This window comes from Artemia franciscana, chromosome 10, assembly GCF_032884065.1.
Source record: "Artemia franciscana chromosome 10, ASM3288406v1, whole genome shotgun sequence".
NCBI lineage: Eukaryota > Metazoa > Arthropoda > Branchiopoda > Anostraca > Artemiidae > Artemia > Artemia franciscana.
This window is the reverse complement of record NC_088872.1, coordinates 36,681,546-36,699,597: the sequence shown is the minus strand read 5'-3', so window position 1 is coordinate 36,699,597 and position 18,052 is coordinate 36,681,546. Positions and strand designations below refer to the sequence as shown.

The following is an 18,052-nucleotide window of genomic DNA, read 5'->3' as shown; positions in this document are numbered from 1 at the left end:
GAATTAATGCATGTTTGATTTTGGCTCTCCGCACATAAATAATTAAAATAGAATTTGCATATTAATTTCTTTTTGGCTAAATGGCTTTCTCTTAGTTTTGATCAGAGGATTTTGAGAAAAAAGAGGTTGGGGGGAGGTCTAGTTGCCCTCCAATTTTTCGGTTACTTAAAAAGGCAACTAGAACTTTTAATTTTAAACGAATATTTTTATTAGTAAAGAATATACGTAACTTAAGAATTAACTTACGTAACGAACTTCTATATTCGTACATTTTTATTATGTATACGAGGGGATTTGTCCCCTTGTTACCTCGCTCTTTACACTAAAGCTTAAATTTTGTCCCATTTCTTTAAGGATGACCCCTGAACCACAAAGGCCGTAGATTAAATAGCTGAAATTACTAAAGATACTTTAGTGTAAAAACGAGGTATTTAGAAGGAGAAGAACCCCTCATATGCTTAATAATCTCTGTTCGTTTTAAGTTATAATCCTGCTCTTTACTTTCAGTTGAAAAAACTTTTCATATTTATTTTTTCATTATTTTTTTATAATAATGCTAGAAAATCCTGCACCCCTTCATTGAATTTCTCTTCCCCCATGGCAAATTTCTCCAAAGAAAGATCCTCCCATGTAGATTCCTCCCCTAGCCCCTCCCCCAACTAAAAAAATCCCCCTGAAAACGTATGTACACTTCCCAATAACCATTAATGTATGGAAACACTGGTCAAAGTTGGTAACTTGCAGCCCCTCTCCCGGGGACTGTGGGGGATTAAGTCAAACCCAAAGACATAGTTATTATGTTTTCCGACTATGCTGAACAAAACAGCTATCTCAAATTTTGATCCGTTGACTTTGGGGGAAAAAATGAGCGTGGGAGGGGGCCTAGCTGCCCTCCAATTTTTTGGTCACTTAAAAAGGGCACTAGAAAAACAAAATTGCCCCTGGGGAAAACAAAACAAAAGAAAAAAAAAAAAAAACAAATAAACACGCACCCGTGATCAGTCTTCTGGCAAAAACTACGAAGTTCCAGATTTTTGTAGATAGGAACTTGAAATTTCTACAACAGGGTTCTCTGATACGCTGAATGCGATGGCGTGATTTTCGTTAACATTCTATGAGTTTTAGGGGGTGTTTCCCCCTGTTTTCCAAAATAAGGCAAATTTTCTCAGGCTCGCAACTTTTGATAAGTAAGACTAAATTTGATGAAACACACATATATATATATATATATATATATATATATATATATATATATATATATATATATATATATATATATATATATATATATATATTTATGTTTGGTACGACTGCCTGTCCATGGATTATTCTTTATGGTTGATTGTGTATGGCTATGCTGTTTGACCTATGTGATTGTATGGATGAGTAGGGTTAAGGCCTCATTCAAGTGCTGATCTATATTAATCACTAATGTAGGAAAACAGTCTTCCTTTTCTCCTTCTGTCTTTTGCTGTGCTGTGTCTGTGCTGTTGCACTGGTGATTTCTCTTTTCATTATATATTAAATCAGCATAAAAATTTGATTCTTTTAGTGTATCAAAATCTTTTAGTGTATAATTTCTCTTAGTATCAAAATTCCGTTTTTTAGAGTTTCGTTTACTATTGAACCGGGTCGCTCCTTACTACAGTTCGTTACCACGAACTGCTTGATGGAAGGAAAATTCGAAAGACGGATATACTGCACTGATATTCGCTACTGGAAACAAATCTGTTTCAAGCTAATTAACTTAAAAGGCTAAGAAAAACCAATGCACCGGTAAGAAAAAAGGAAGTATTGACTGATATCACATTATACTATCCGTTTATCAAAATAACATTTCTCTAGACCCGATAACCGCAAAAAAAAAAAGATCAAGGCTCAATCACTAATATCTTTTTAACAGTTTTAATATTTTTTTGCGGCTAATAAGATAAATACGGCATAAAAATTAAAGTTTTTTTGGGGAGTTCCAAAATAAGCATAAAAGTAATAAAAAAAGGTAAAGGATACGGCATTGGATTTCACAGTCCCTACTGGCAGTGCTGATCTCCGTTTCTTGGCCCTCAGCCAGGAAGTCCAATGGGGGGTTGGGGGCCAACCATCCTGTTCTTTCGCACACCCTTCCTGTTAACCTTCCCGAGATTTCTCCAGGTACCCATTTAGAGCTGGGTCGACTCTGGCTAAGCTTACAGAGTCACGCCACTGACCCTCGTCCCAAACTAAACAATTGGGTACACTGGGACTCGAACCCAAGCCCTCTCAGAAAAAGGATCCTGAATCCAGTGGGAAACCCTTTTGGAAAACTTGTTACAATGGACCAAGCAAGTTTTCTGGGCGCATAAGGGTCCTTTAGCCTATCCTCCCTATGAAATCTATAAAAAAAAATTACATTTTCTTTGTAGTTTTCAGATGATTCGTTTGTTTGTTGCTTTTGTGAAATATATATCCTTCCCATGAGATGCCTCCTCAAGTTTCCGCATGCAAGCCCACAGTCTCTTGTTCTTTCTTATTTAATCTCAATTGTACAATGGTGTTTGTATTACTTACCCAGTGACTATCCCATTTGTTCATCACAAACGCCGGTCCCAGCGACCTCACAGGGTTGAACGACGCGCCAGTGGACGGTAACTAAAAAAACATCACTTCCGATTAATAGATGCCATGCTTTGATTAGTCTATGATTTATAACAGCCCGGTAGCAGGGGTTGGCTGGAACTCGCATTAAATGTTGCGACTTGTTTTGAAAGCTAAGGTTTGGTGATTTGGCGATACAAGCTTACAACATACGAGCAAGCTGCTCGTGGTATGGTGTCAATTGAGGGGGGCAGGAGGGCGACTATGGCACGTACCATGAATTTTCTTTATAAAAATATTAAGAAGGAGTTAATATTCAATAAAATATAATTTGATTTGAATAACAAGCTCATGAAAATTCAAGGAAATTTTGGGGGGAGTCGAGGCCTCCCCCTGAGTACGTCCCAGGTGCCAAGATTTCCCTAGACTTTGAGAAATAACTTGTAACAAGGTATTCACAACAAGGTTTTAGGTATATTTGTTCACCATTTTCTTGTTTTTTAGCTTTATTAAAAAGTCCTTGCCCTCCCCATCCATATTTTCCGTGAAATGATAACACACGAACAGCTTTTTACCGTATGGTCAATCAGTAATATAGTTTCCTGATTAAAGGTTCGGTTTGTTTCAAAAATAACATTTGATGTTATTTTTAATATAATTTTAATTATTTTTAATTAAAATTTTACTTATTATTTCGTTTAATGTTTAATAAACCAGTGTGATATGCTTTCTTTACTTAGCCAACATTAAATCCTTGTTGAACTTCCATTATTTAAGTCCAAAAGGTTTGAACGGTACATGTTACGCTATTTTGTTTCATCAATATTACTTGAAATTGACTTAGAAAAAGATAATATGAGAGATATACAGTACAACATATTTCGGAAACGCCAAACGGAAGGACTCTCTAGCATTAGAGACTTTAGGTCAGTCTTGTTGAGCTAATATAATTCAAGCTTCTTCGGAAGAAATAAGGAAAACCCTACTTTTCTGTTACTGAAAAGAATGGCGGGTGAAAATAATTGGCGGGTGAGAAATTTTTTCCGATAAAAAGCTTCATCGAAAAAAAGTTGCCTGTGCACTGAAAGTTAGTAGCAAAAAAAAAATCAAATCAGGTTTCCTACATTTTATCGGTCATCGATAGTTTTAGTACTTATTAACTCCGTAATGGGGTTTATCCCGCAACTTCTAGACTGTTCCGGCAGTTTTTTTAGTTCAGAGTTCAACTACATTTGAGATTATCATAAACGTAACATTTATCTTGTTTCTTTGTGAAGATTAAATAAAAAACAAGTTTTTTCAGCTGTAAGTAAGGAGAAATATTAAAGCTTAATACGAAAAACTAAAAACGAACGGAACTTATTATGTATATGAAGAGGATTGCCCCCCCCCCAGCACCTCGCTGTTTACGCTAAATATTTTAGTACTTTTAAAAAAGCTTCTTATTGTTCTAATTAAACGACCCTTGTGTTTCAGGAGTCGTTCTTAAAGAATGAGAAAAAGTTCAAACTTCAGCGTAAAGAGTGAGGTGTTGAGGAGGGGGCAATCCCCTTCTGATACGTAATAATTTCTGTTCGTTTTAAGTTTTAATGTTGCCCCTTATTTTCATTTGAAAAAACCTGTTTTTAATTTAATTTCTGATCGGTTTTTAAATAATCCCAGAAAATCTGGCCCCACCTCCATGGAAAAATCCTCTCCCCACGGAAATATTCTCTAGAAAATTCAATCCCGGTGAAAATTTACCCCTGACAATCACCCTTAACATGTCTAAGCGTAAAACTGAAACGGAAAGGGAAAGCAAGACATATAAAAAGAATTTTGTTTAAGAAAATTCTGGCAGCTCCCCCCAGTGTATAATTTCCTCTGACAAGTTCACCCCCTGGAAACTTCCCTCCCCATAGAAAATTCCCCAGTGGAAAAACCCCCAGCAAATCAATCGTCCCTCCATACGAAAATGTATACATACTTCCCATAACAAATACAATGCGTAAACAACGGGGAAATTTTATAATTTAAAGACCTTTCCCCTAGTTGTCCTCCAATCTTTTGGTCATTTAAAAGGACACTATTACTTTTAATTTCCGTTCGAATGAGTCCTCTCACAAACTACTAGGATCAATAGGTTGATACGATCACCCCTAAAAAAAAAAAAAAAAAAAAAAAAAAAAAAAAAGGCCTAAACACGCCCCCGTGATCTTTCTTCTGGCCAAGAAAATACAAAACTCCGCATTTTTGCAGATAGAAACTTGAAACTTCTACAGTAGGGTTTTCTGATACGGTGAATCTAATGGTATGATTTCCATTAAGATTCTATGATTTTTAGGGGTGTTTTTTCATTTTTTCTAAAATCAGGCAAATTTTCTTTAGTGAGTAAGACTAAACAATGGAACTTGTATATTTGAATATCAGCATAATAAGCTGATTCTTTTGATATATCTCTTGGTATCAAAATTCCGATTTTTAGAGTTTCGGTTAGTATTGAGCCGGGTCGCTCCTTAGCCTACTTACAGTTCATTACCATGAACTGTTTGATTTCGAACACGACTTTAATCTAAGACACGACACATGAGTTTATTTCAAGGGAGTGATGGGGGGTAAAACTTGAGAGGGATAAAACCAAAAAGGGACAAAATAAACTTAATTGTAAGCAATAATAATCTTATCCAATCATTTTTTATAAATTACATTCAAGCCCCTAAGCCCTGAAGTCATCGGCAGTGTGCATTTTATAATTTTAATTCAAATACACAAACTTATTTCATAGGTCATACTACTAACAGAGTTGTCAGCGAAGGCAAAAACAAATTGTGTTTTCTGTTGAAAAGTCCCCAAAAGACAAATTAGCAAAGAAGATCTTCACTACACCGATTACGTCCATGTCTATCAAGCAAAGCAAACAGGAAAGTGGCATTTACGTCAATAAACAGTAAACTGTGCGAAAAATGTGGATCAATCCCCACAATGAAAGAAAGGTTGAGATGGCTAGGGCACGTTGTGTGGATGAAGGATGACAGATTGCCAAAGATCGTCCTTGTCGACCAGCCATCAAGGGTCAAACGATAAGCAGCTCGTCCCTGAATGGGCAAAAGGATGTTGTAAAAAAATATTTAAGTAAAATTATAACTTCTAGGACGGGTGCAAAGGGAGGGGAGGCTTTGAACAGATAGGGATGAAGGTGAAGCCTGCGTAGCTGTATTGGCCTCAGGCGGCTTGGTGCTACAGTTAACTGATAGTAGTAGTATTATTTACGTCTAGTAACTAGTATTAAATTACAATTCACGAAATACTAATACTTTTGCCCTCGTTAAATGTGGTTCAATCCCGCTTTCTAGGGCTATAATGAAAGAAAGGTTGAGATGGCTAGACCATGTTCTACGGATGAAGGATGACAGATTACCGAAGATTGTCCTTTTTGGCCAACCGTCTGGGGCTACACGGAAAGCAGGTAGTCCTTGTCTGGGTTAGGAGGATGTCATAAATAAAGATTTAAAGGAAATGGGAACTTCCTGGGAAGGTGTAAAGAGGGAGGCTTTAAATAGATTAGGTTGGAGGAGGAGCGTGCGTAGCTGTGTCGGCCTCAGGCAGCTTGGTGCTGCAGTGAGTTATTAGTAGTAGTAGTAGTTTGCCCTCGTTATCTAAGCTTTTTTTAAGTATTAAGTAAAAATATAAGTTTTTCAACTGAAAAGTAAGGGGCAACATTAAAGTATAAAACGAATAAATATTATTTCGTATATTAGGAGGGCTACTCCTCCGAAAATACTCCGATCAATGATCTAAAGTTTTGTAGAACTTTTAAAAAAGGTTCTGATTCTGATTAATCGGCCCTTGTGTTCAGGAATCCTTCTTACAGGATCTGGATAAAAGGTCGAACTTTAGAGTAAGGAGCGAGGTATGAGAAAGGGGCAGCCCCCTAATATACGGAATAATTTTTGTTCGTTTTATGCTGTAGTGTTGCTCTTTACTTTCAGTAAAAACTTTGCTTTTTATTTAACTTATGATTGCTTTTCAAATAACCCCAGGAAATCAACCTCCCCCTCCATGAAAAATCCCCCACGAAACTTTTCTCCGTAGAAAGTTCCCCCCACGTAAAATTCTCCCCCCTCCGGGAAATTGCCGCTGGACATTTCCATCCTCACTACAAATTTCCCTCAGAAAATTTCTGGTGGACGATTCCACCTAAAAAAATACTCCCTGGCAAAGATTTCTTCATTTTATTTCTAATAGTTTTTAGGTCATCATAGAATCCCTCTCTGAGTAAAATTTTCCCAAGACCCTCCTCCCCCAATGGAAAATTTCTCCCGCAAAAAAATTCCCAATTAAGAATTTCTCCTAGTGATAATTCCCCAATGGAGAATTTCTCCTGTGAGAAATCCCCCCAGGTAAAACTCCCCCAGAGAATTCCAACTCCATTGAAAATTTCCCCCGGGCAATCTCCCCAGAGCACCTCCAAATGCAAGAAAGTAACAAGAAAGTAAGAAAAATAAAATGTATTTCCTTATGAATTCTGGCAAATGCCCCGTGTAAAATTTCCTCTGGAAAGTTAACCACCAGAAGCTTCTATCCCAATGGGAAATTCTCCCAGTGTAAAATCCATCGCCAGACCCCTCCCCCTGAAATGTCTGTATACTTCCCAATAATAAATACTAAATTTAAACAATGGGCAAACTTAATAGCTTGCGGCCCTCCCTCCGAGGGGTTTGGAGGAAATCCCCGATGACATAGTTACTGGACCTTTCAACTATACTCAACAAAAAGATTTATTTCAAAATTTTTATTCGAGGGGTTTGGGGGAAAAGGCTTGGGAGGGGGAACTAGTTGCCCTCCAATTTTTTGGTCACTTAAAAAGGCCACTAGAAATTTTAATTTCCGTCCAAATGAGCCCTATCCCAATCTTCTAGGGCCATTGGATCGATACGATCACCCTTGAGAAGAAAAAAGAAAAAAAAAGAATAAATAAACACGCATCCGTGATCTTTCTTCTGACAAAAAAAAATCCAAAATTCCACATTTTTAAAGATGGAAGCTTGAAAACTCTACGCAAGGGTTCTCTAATACGCTGAATCTGGTGGTGTTTTTCAATGTTTCCTTGACTTTTGGGGAATGTGTCCCCTTTTTTCGGAAATCCAGCAAATTTTCTCGTAGCTTTTGATGGGTAACCTTAAACTTAATGAATCTTATATATTTGGAATCAACATCAAAAGCCAATTCTTTTGATGTATCTATTGATATCAATTTTCTTTTTAGCGTTTCGGTTACTATTGGGCCGACTCGCTCCTTACCTACAGTTCGTTACCACGAATTGTGTGATGCTGACATCTCATAGCAAAATTAAATTGCCAAAGCGAACGTAGCTAAGCATGATGCGCCTCCACTCCACTCTATTCCGAGCTTCATTCTCACTCCATCACATGAAGCTTCATAGACAGACATTGGAAATTCATTTGCATAACAATTCCTTCAAATATATTTAAGAACGAATCCTACGCAGTTAAAATTTGGTCCAAGAAAACTAAATGCTAAGCATAAACTGAAAATCCTAGGATTAGGGCTGTAAATTCTTTAGCTACAGAGCTTTGTAACTTAATTTAGGATATAGAGTAGGTCCTACAATAATACACTATATAAATGAATTCAGTTTGAGGTCAAAATCAATGTTTTGCTTTGATATGTGTCACAAAACACAATAACTTTGAGGAACCAAAACAAATTTGGGATGAAATTATAGGGAATTTTGACCAGATATCCAACCAACATTTAAAAGCAGCTGATAAAAGTAAAACAAATTTGACAACCTGGATTGATTTATCAACAACATCTAGGATCTTACGTTACTTTTCCTCCTTTTTTCTTCACTCGGCCAGCAAACGATTTTTTCTTACTATTAGTATGTTCCGCTCAATTTTGGGACTGAAATCGGACTCTTGGTTGGGGTTGAGCTAATAAAGGTCATGTTCACTATTGATTCGTATGGAACTAATAGTCTCAAAAAGACGAAAATAGAAACTCAAATTAGGCACTACACATTAAATCAACCAGCAAAAGGTATTTAATTCTCAAGGAATGCCTAAAGCCAGTGGTTCTCTTAAGTTATTTAGACACTGTACCCCTTTTTGCCAGCCAAACATTTTAGGCACCCCTTCTCAGTTCCCGGCACTAACAAAACTAGCCTATAGATAAAATATTAATAAAATTGCCAGTCCTAGAATTAAAAGGTTGTTTTTTTTTGTTGGCAGGCCGCGTAACCCCTAAAAAATTTTGCGTACCCCCAAGGGATACACGTACCACAGTTTCAGAGCCACTGCCTTAAGGCATTGACTTTCGACAGGAAGTTCTGCAGATCAGCGCCGGCCCACTGGAATTCGTGCGGAGGAGTGACTTAACTTCGATTGAGTTACCTTGCATGTTATCAAACAGTTCGTGGTAACGAACTGTAGGAAGGAGCGAGTCCTACCTATCAGAAGTTACGAGCCTGACAAAATTTGCCTTATTTTCGAAAAAAGACGATTATTTTCGAATAAGTCGTTGAATCTTCACGAAAATCACACCATCAGATTCAGCGTATCAGAGAACTCTACTATAGAAGTTTCAAGCTCATATCTGCAAAAATGTGGAATTTTGTATATTTTTTTTTTGCCAGAAGAAGATCACGGATGCGTGTTTATTTGTTTATCTTTTTTTCCAGGGGTGATCTTCTCGATCCAGTGGTCCTAGAATGTCGTGAGAGGGCTTATTCTAATGGAAATTAAAAGTTCTAGTGCTCTTTTTAAGTGACCAAAAAATTGGAAGGGAACTATGACCCCTTCCACGCTCATCTTTTCCCAAAGTCATCGGATCAAAATTTCAAGATAGCCATTTTGTTCAGCATAGTCAAAAAATCTAATAACTATGTCTTTGAGGACGACTTAATTCCTCACAGTCCCTGGGGGAAGAGCTGCAAGTTATGAACTTTGTCCATTGTCTACATACAGAATTGGTTATTGGGAAGTATACAGACGATTTCAGGGGGGATTTTTTCTAGTGGTGTGGAGGGACGTGAGAGGATCTTTCCATAGAGGAATTATCAGGGGGAAAGAGAATTTCCATGAAGGAGGCGCTGCATTTCCAGCATTATTTAAAAAACAACGAAAAATTAAATTAAAGAAACAAGTTTTTTTCACCTGAAAGTAAGGAGTAACATTAAACTTTGAAACAAAGAGAAATTATTGTATATGAGGGGGTTCGTCCCCTCCTCACTACCTTGCTTTTTACGCTAAAGTATTTTTAATAATTTCAAAAGAGCTATTTATTCTAATTAAATAGCCTTTGTGATTCAGGGGTCATTCTTAAAGAACTGGAACAAAATTCGAACTTTAGTGTGAAGAGCGAGGTATTGACGAGGGGGCGAACCCCCTCGTATACGTAATAAAAATATACAAATATAGAAGTTCATTGCGTAAGTTAATATTGCGTAAGTAAGTTACAAACAGAATTTGTAACTTACGTATATTTATTACTGCTAAAAAACGTTCTTAAAATAAAATTATATGTTCTAGTGGACTTTTTAAGTAACCAAAAAATTGGAGGGCAACTAGGCCCCCTCCTCCGCCCATTTTCCTCAAAATTGTCCGATCAAAGCTTTGAGAAAGCCATTTAGCAAACAAAAAAGTAAAATTAAAATGCAAATTTCGTTTTAATTGTTCATGTACGTTGAGCCAAAATCAAATCTGCATTAATTTAAAAGCATTCAGAAATTAAATAGAAAAAAACAAGTTTTTCAACTGAAAGTAAGGAGCAACATTAAAACTTGGAACAAACAGAATTTTGTACGTGAATGAAGGGCTTCGTCCCCTCCACAATACCTCGCTCTTTACGCTAAAGCATTTTTAACAATTTCAAAAGAGCTGTTGATTCTAATTAAACGGCCTGTGTGATTCAGGGGTCATCCTTACAGAATTGGAACAAAATAAAACTTTGAGTTCGTTACGTAAGTTATGTATATTTATTACAAATAAAAACGTTCGTAAATAAAATGAAAAGTTCTAGTGGCCTTTATAAGCGACCAAAAACTTGGAGGGCAACTAGGCCTCCTCTCCCGCCCCATTATTTTCTCAAAACCCTCTGATCAAAACTTTGAGAAAGCTATTTAGCCAAAAAAAAAGTAAAATTAAAATGCAAATTTTGTTTTAATTGTTCATGTACGGTGAGCCAAAATCAAATCTGTATTAATTTAAAAGCATTCAGAAATTAAATAGAAAAAACAAGTTTTTTCAACTGAAAGTAAGGAGCAACATTAAAACTTGGAACAAACAGAATTTTTTACGTAAATGAGGGGCTTCGTCCCCTTCTCAATACCTCACTCTTTACGCTAAAGCATTTTTAACAATTTCAAAAGAGCTATTTATTCTAATTAAACGGGCTTTGTGATTCAGGAGTCATTCTTACAGAATTGGAAAAAAATAAAACTTTGAGTTTGTTACGAAAGTTACGTATATTTATTACAAATAAAAACGTTCGTAAATAAAATGAAAAGTTCTAGTGGCCTTTTTGAGTCACCAAAAAGTTGGAGGGCAACTAGGCCCCCTCTCCCGCCCCATTTTTTCCCAAAACCCTCCGATCAAAACTTTGAGAAAGCCATTTAGCCAAAAAAAAAAGTAAAATTAATCTGCAAATTTCGTTTTAGTTATTCATGTACGTTGAGCCAAAATCAAAACCTGCATAAATTCAAAAACGTTCGGAAATTAAATAAAAAACAATTTTTTTAACTGAAAGTAAGGAGCGACATTAAAACGTAAAACGAACAGAAATTATTCCTTATATGAAAAGGGATGTCCCCTCCTCAATGCCCCGCTCTTTACACTTAAGTTTAACTCTTTCTCACAACTCTACTTTTTAAAACAATAAAACACTTTAGCGTAAAGAGCGCGCATTGAGGAGGGGACAGCCGCTTTCATACACGGAATAATTTCTGTTCGTTTTAAGTTTTAATGTCGCTCCTTACTTTCAGTTAAAAAAACTTGTTTTTTATTTAATATATAAAAGAAACAACATTCTGAAATGGGCTTTCTAAAACAGAGAATAAAACTGAAAGCATTCAACTGCTTGATATCTTTATTGGAAGTGTCTTATAATCTGCAAGAACTTAGCATAAGACTGACAAATTCCCGCAATAGTAATTTACGGTTGTGACGTCCAGTTGCTGTATGTTTTAATTTTTGTATGTTGACCTGGAAAGCAAGGCCGTATCCAATGGGAGGGTGGGATTACTAGGTTTGAACCCCCTCCTCGCAGAAATTTTTGCCCGACTGGTAAAAACGTAACAAAAATCCACATAACAAATCTTTGGTGCGTTTTTAAATTTTTCGTAAGCGGGGGTTTCAACCGAAATATTGAGCGGGGGCATTAAGCAGAAGTCTCAACCGAAATATTTACACACTATTTTTTTCTTTTTTACTGGCTTGGATGATTCTCATTTTTCTTCGTTATAAATTTGTTCATTTTGCCTGAGGCTGAGGCTTGGCAGCTGAGAGGAGATGGGAAAATATACTTCCGATGAAGGGGGGCCTGGGCTCGAAGGAACTCCTACCCATGAGTGTTTGATTGAGGTATATATCGATTAGAGTGAGGTGGAACACTTACAGCAACAAGGGAACATGCTAGGTAACTAAATCCAACCATGATTGAACCACTTCCCATTGAAGTTGAAACGGTTCTTTTCTGCTCAGGATGCAAGGAGCCCAGATAGGACAGTACAATAATGAATGTGAAGGAAAATTCTATTGCGAACCCTTGCCAATCCCGAAGACCTGATGCGATGACTGTTACACCAAGGCTACCCTGCGAGCCGGAAGTAGTCACTCTGCAAAAGAAATGTATTTTAGTTATTAATTAAATGTCTTGACTTTTGTGAGCCATTTTTTTACTATTTACCGGCATTATGCTCACTCACACATGTCAATAAAATCATAATTACGCATACTACAGCACCAATTATTTATACCGGAATTTCATAAGTTGAACATTTCTCAAATTCAAGCATAATATTTGTGGTTGACCAATCAGAGGCAAGGATTTAGGCACAATATTTTGAAACTATAAAAGATGAAAGTTTAGAGCAGAATCTTTCTATATGTGACTAGAACCTGGGAAAAGATATAAAGAAATAAATAACAGAAAAATAGTTGGGAACAAAATAGTGTTGACAAGAACTTTTCAAACAATTTATTGCCATTCAAAAATCCACAAAACAGGTTTTTCGCAGAAAAGTAGAGAAGTCCATTAAGCCAAGAATGAGCAAAACTGAAGTCAAATAAACTTCCAAGCGTAAAACTACCACAAATTACTATCACTAAATATACAAAACTCAAAACGAACAGAAATTGCAATAAATAGCCGATTCAAACTCAAAACGAGCAAAAATTAACACAAGAAGGGCTAATAACTCCCATGCCTTCTAAAACTAGAACACAATTTGCGCTTTACTAAAAAAAAAACAATAACAAAATAAATGACCGTGGATTGTCAGTTTAATTGTCATATGCTGATATTTATTCCTTAAAGGTTTAATAATTTTTTTATTAATGAAACTAAGAAAAGTGAAGACATTTCAAACGTGTTTTGTTTTCAGTCAAGCGCAAATTGTGTTCTAGTCTTGAGAAGGCATGGTGGTTGTTAGCCCAACTAATGTTAATTTGTGCTTGTTTAAAGTTTGACTCGGCTATTTATAGTAATTTCTGTTTGTTTTGAGTTTTATTTATTTACTTATAGTAATTTATGGTAATTATACGCTTGGAAGTTTATTTGAATTCAGTCTTGCTCATTCTTGGCTTAATGGAGCTCTGTACTTTTCTTTGAAAAACTTGTTTTGTGGATAAAGTTTTTTAAATTAATTTCTGTTCGTTTTTTATTGATATAGTCTTTTTCATGGAAAAAATTATATTTGCATCTTTTCAGTTTTCTTCAATCAGAATCCATAGTATGGGTTGCTATTTGTATGTTGGAAACACGTTTTCAACAATATTTAATCCTGACACAAACAGTATTTTTTCATTTAATTTTATAACTTCTGAAGTTGAACTGAAAAAGATAACTTGATATCATTCCTAAAAGATTCTATCTATGCTCTTTGACAACCTGGATACACTTACACTCTTTTTATTTATTTAAATTGTAAAAGCAGAAGTAGTAATAGTAGTATCCCCAAAAGTTTCAACTTAATAGCCCCAGTTCTCGATATATTGCTGAGGTCTCTTATTTGCAACCATAACTACAATGCCTTTCGATTTATTTTAAAGCAACAATTAGTTTTGAACTATAATTTCATAATTGTGGGGGGGTTGACATGCCTAATATCCTTAGAGACAGAGTTGATGGACCATTCTACTATACTGAACAAAATGGCTCTGTCAAAATTTTGAATGGATGCGTTAGGAAAATGAATGGGCTTTAGAGAAAGGCTGCTTGCCCTGCAATATCTTGTTACTCTTAAAAAGGGCACCAACGATATTATTTAAGTTTCAACGATATCATAGAGTGGTGCTGCCAATGATATTGCTCATATGCCCTTTTAAAAATATGCATGCATACAGTTTTTTCCTTTAATCGAAACTCATAAACGTTCCTAAAAGTTTCATCTTAATACCTCTAGCATAATTAGTTACATTAACTGTAATGGTAGCATTAAAAGTATACATATAGTGCCTTCTGGCTAGTTCAATCTCCCACAACTTACCCTTAAAGGTCTAAATTAATAACATCAGTTGTTCTTCAAATATTGCCTTGTCACCTTTTTGAAAGTCCACATGCTTATGTTCTTTTTTTTGTTTTGTTTTTTTAAGTTTATATTCGCCTAAATATTCTTTCAAAGCTTCACCTTAATACCCTTAGCTTGCGCCGCAGAAATAGTTGCAGCAGCATTAGTAGCAGTGCGCATAGCACCTTTGGTTTCTTCAACATCTCCTTCAACACATTCGCTGTAGGTTTCAGCTTAATATATACCATCAACCATTCCTGAAGCATTTCTGATGCGTCCACTTGACAATCTCTGTGGGCATAATGTGTTTCTATTTAGTTCCATACAGTTTCTGTATATCCGAAATTTTTCGCCTTAATATCCTCAGTTTTAATAACAGAAGTAGCTGTAGAATTATTTGAAGTAGCATAAGCTTTAGTGGAAGTAGTAGTAATAGAGGTAGTAATAATAGCAATAGTAGCAGTAGTATGAGTAAAAGCAGTAGCATTAGGATGCAAATATTTTCTTTTGGTTAGAACAACATCCCTCACAACAACCCCTGTTAGTTTCAACTTCACACACCACACTGTTCCTAAGATATTGCTGCTACACCCATCTGACAACCTGCATACAGAGGGCGTGCTCTGATTCAGTTCTTCTTCCCCCTCGAAATTTCTTGAAAATTTCACCTTCATGCCCTTAGGCATAGTTGTAATAGTAGTCACAGCAGTAGAATTGATATTACTAGCAATAGTATTAACAGCGGTAGTACTAATAACAGCAGTAGTATTAACCTATTGCCTTTTGGTTTGTGGAATATCCCTCTCATCAAGTCCTGGAAGTTTCAACTTAATAAAATTAGCCATTGCTACGACATTGCTGATATGTCCTTTTCATAACCTATTTGTAACAAAATGGCCATCATACAATTTCAATTAATTGTGTTTTGGGAAAACAAGATGTCAGGGAGGGTGGGTAGTTGCTCTCCATCATGTTTGACTTTTAAAAGAGAACTAGAACTATACATTTCAAATGAAATGAGGCTCTTCTTAAGTTCACACGACCGACCCTTCCCTAAAAACCTTATGAGTCCTTGGAGCATAACTTAAGATTCTTACCCCCAGACTCTGGGGGATTCTTTCCACCCCAAAGTTCTTATTACATGACCTTTGGACTATTTTGAGTAAATGGCTATCTCAAAATGTTTATCGGATGCATTTGTGGAAAATAAAACGTGGGGGGGCTGTCCCCAATCACTTTGACTCTTAAAAAGGGAACCACATCATCTGATTTCCAATCAAAGGAGACCCCTCCGGAGTTTGTACAACCACCCGCTCCACAAAAACCTTATAAGCCCTCGGGGCATAACCCTTGCGCTGAGGGCTCTGGGGGGTGTCATCCTCAAAGACATAATATCAAGACCTTTCAACAACGCCGAACAAAATGGCTATCTCAAAATTTTGATTAGATGTGTTTTGGGAATTAATGGGCGCAAGAAGGGTTTTGGGAAAATACGAGGTCTAGGGGGGGGGGATTAATCCGCCCTCCGATCACTTTGAATCTTAAAAGGGGTAATAGCTTTTAACGACGCTGAAAAAAAATAGCTATTTTAAAATTTTGATTGGATGTGTTTGGGGAAATGGTGGGCGAGTGAGGGGAGTTAGTTCCCCTCCAATCAATTTTGATGACTATTAAAAGGGACACTAGCCTCTTCAATTTCCGATCAAATGGGCCTTTTTCGAAGTTTCTACGGCAAAAAATTGCCATCTCAAAATTTCTATAAGTTGCATTTCTGTAAAATATGAGGTGTGGGGGGTATCCACCCCTCCGATAACTATGTGTCTTAAGAAGGGTAGTAGAAATTATGACTACCAATCCAATGAGCCCCCTTAGAAGTTTATACAATCACCCTTTCTATATAAACCTTCTATACCCCGGGGCATAACTTATAACCCTTGCTCTGAAGGTTGTGGGGGGGGCGGTTGTCATCGTCAAAGACATAACTCCCGGATCTGTCAGCCCCGTTGAAAAAAATGGATATCTCAAAATTTTGATTGAATGTGTTTGGGGAAATGGTGGGCGTCGGAGGGATGTTAGTTGCCCTCCAATCACTTTTAACTATTAGAACGGGCACTATCCCTTCCAATTTCAAATCGAATGAGCCCTTTTTGAACTTTATACGACAACTTCGATACGAAGTGCCCTGGCCTAAAACCAAAAAAAAAAAATAATACACTGTGCCCACATCGCTCTTTACTTAGGCAGCGCTATTGCGCTGCCTATGATAGGTGTGACTATAGTATGAGTCCTGCATTAGGTTAGCGATAGGATAATTATGTCAATTTTTTCCGATAATAAGCCTAGAGACGTCCACAATAATTTACTTGGGGGAGAATATCTGTCAAAACGTGGCGTCACAAAAGCTGGCAGTCTTTAATGAGCTTTCCCATATTCGTGACCATTTTCCTATAATTCTTCTTGTTGCTGTTACGACGAACTTGTATCTCTTCCTCCCTCCTTAAATGGGAGTACCGAAACGAATCACTGCATATGCACCTAGCCTGGATATGTGTGTCTAAGGCCAGGGTTGCCTCCTCTAGTGATTTATCAATATTTCTAGTGATTTTTTACGTTGCCTAAACAAAAACAATGACTAAATTTTCACATAAATCACTAGATTATTGAAAAAAATCACTAAATGAACCAGATAATCACTAAAATCTAGTGTTTTTTCACCGAGTAACAACCCTGCCTTGAGTCAAACTTTTTATTAGCATCAGATGAGTGAGGACAGGGTCGAAAAGAACTCAAAAATAGTCAAATTATTAGACAAACATTTAAAATTATGAGAAATGGTAGAAATCTTGAAATATTGAGGGGTTGACGCCAGAAGACCTCTCGTCCTCTCTGGTTGAATTGAAGAAAAAAACTAGTTGATACCCTATCAATAGTTTATGGGTTATTTAAGCTTTAACATCGTTCTTTTATCTCATCTGAAATACTTAATTTTCCATTCGTAAAATGGAGAAGAACTTTTCTTTGAATGCCTATAAAGTCAGTCGTTCATTTTAAAAGTATGCTTTCAAAGCAAATTTTAGTCTCCATTTTCATTTCATTTGCCAACGACTTTTCATTATAAATCACCAAGAAAATCCGCTGAAAAGTTTTATCTTTTCAAAGAATAGCTTGTGTAGATCTATGCGAGAGTTAATTTCAGCAGATATTTCAGTTCATAAAACATGCGGGCAATAGTACCGGACCGGAAATGACTCAAATAACCATGAATTTGTAAGACGGTATTCATAAAGGGATAAATGTAACTTGGTCTTTTGAAAACAATATTTATTTATTTTAATTATTTCTGGCTTTAGGATTGAAAAGGGGGGAACCCCATACATGACTCTTATTTTGCATGGGTTTTGCGGATTTAAAGTATAAAATAATATTTGTGAACTATATATTTATAAATTAAGTTAAAATTATATAATAAATTACACAAAGACCTTGTTTTTACGATTAAATTAATAAAACGGGTGTTTTCTTTCAAATGAAAGTACCTTAAAGTTTAGGACTAACATAAATTATCTTGTTTATTATGCACTTGCGAAGGATTGTCCCTTTTACATCGACCCCACCCCCACCCCGTTCTCTTTGTTGAAATTTAAATCATGGTACAATCGTTCAAATGTTTCAAGAAGATTTTTTCACGGATAATAATTTATCCCATTATATTATTTTCTAGCGTATATTTCGTGAAATTATTCTTTAGTC

General features: G+C 36.2%; 1 protein-coding gene across 1 annotated transcript in view; it reads right to left on the bottom strand.

Annotated features, from left to right (window-relative positions):
* LOC136032147 (neurogenic protein big brain-like) overlaps positions 1-18,052 on the bottom strand; it is a 60,462-nt gene that overhangs the window by 26,318 nt on the left and 16,092 nt on the right. Inside the window, exons 3-4 of the mRNA XM_065712319.1 lie at positions 12,190-12,409; positions 2,548-2,628 (exon numbers count right to left, since the gene is read on the bottom strand). Of these exons, the coding sequence (XP_065568391.1) occupies positions 2,548-2,628; positions 12,190-12,409 (301 nt within the window). The remainder of the gene's footprint in view (positions 1-2,547; positions 2,629-12,189; positions 12,410-18,052) is intronic.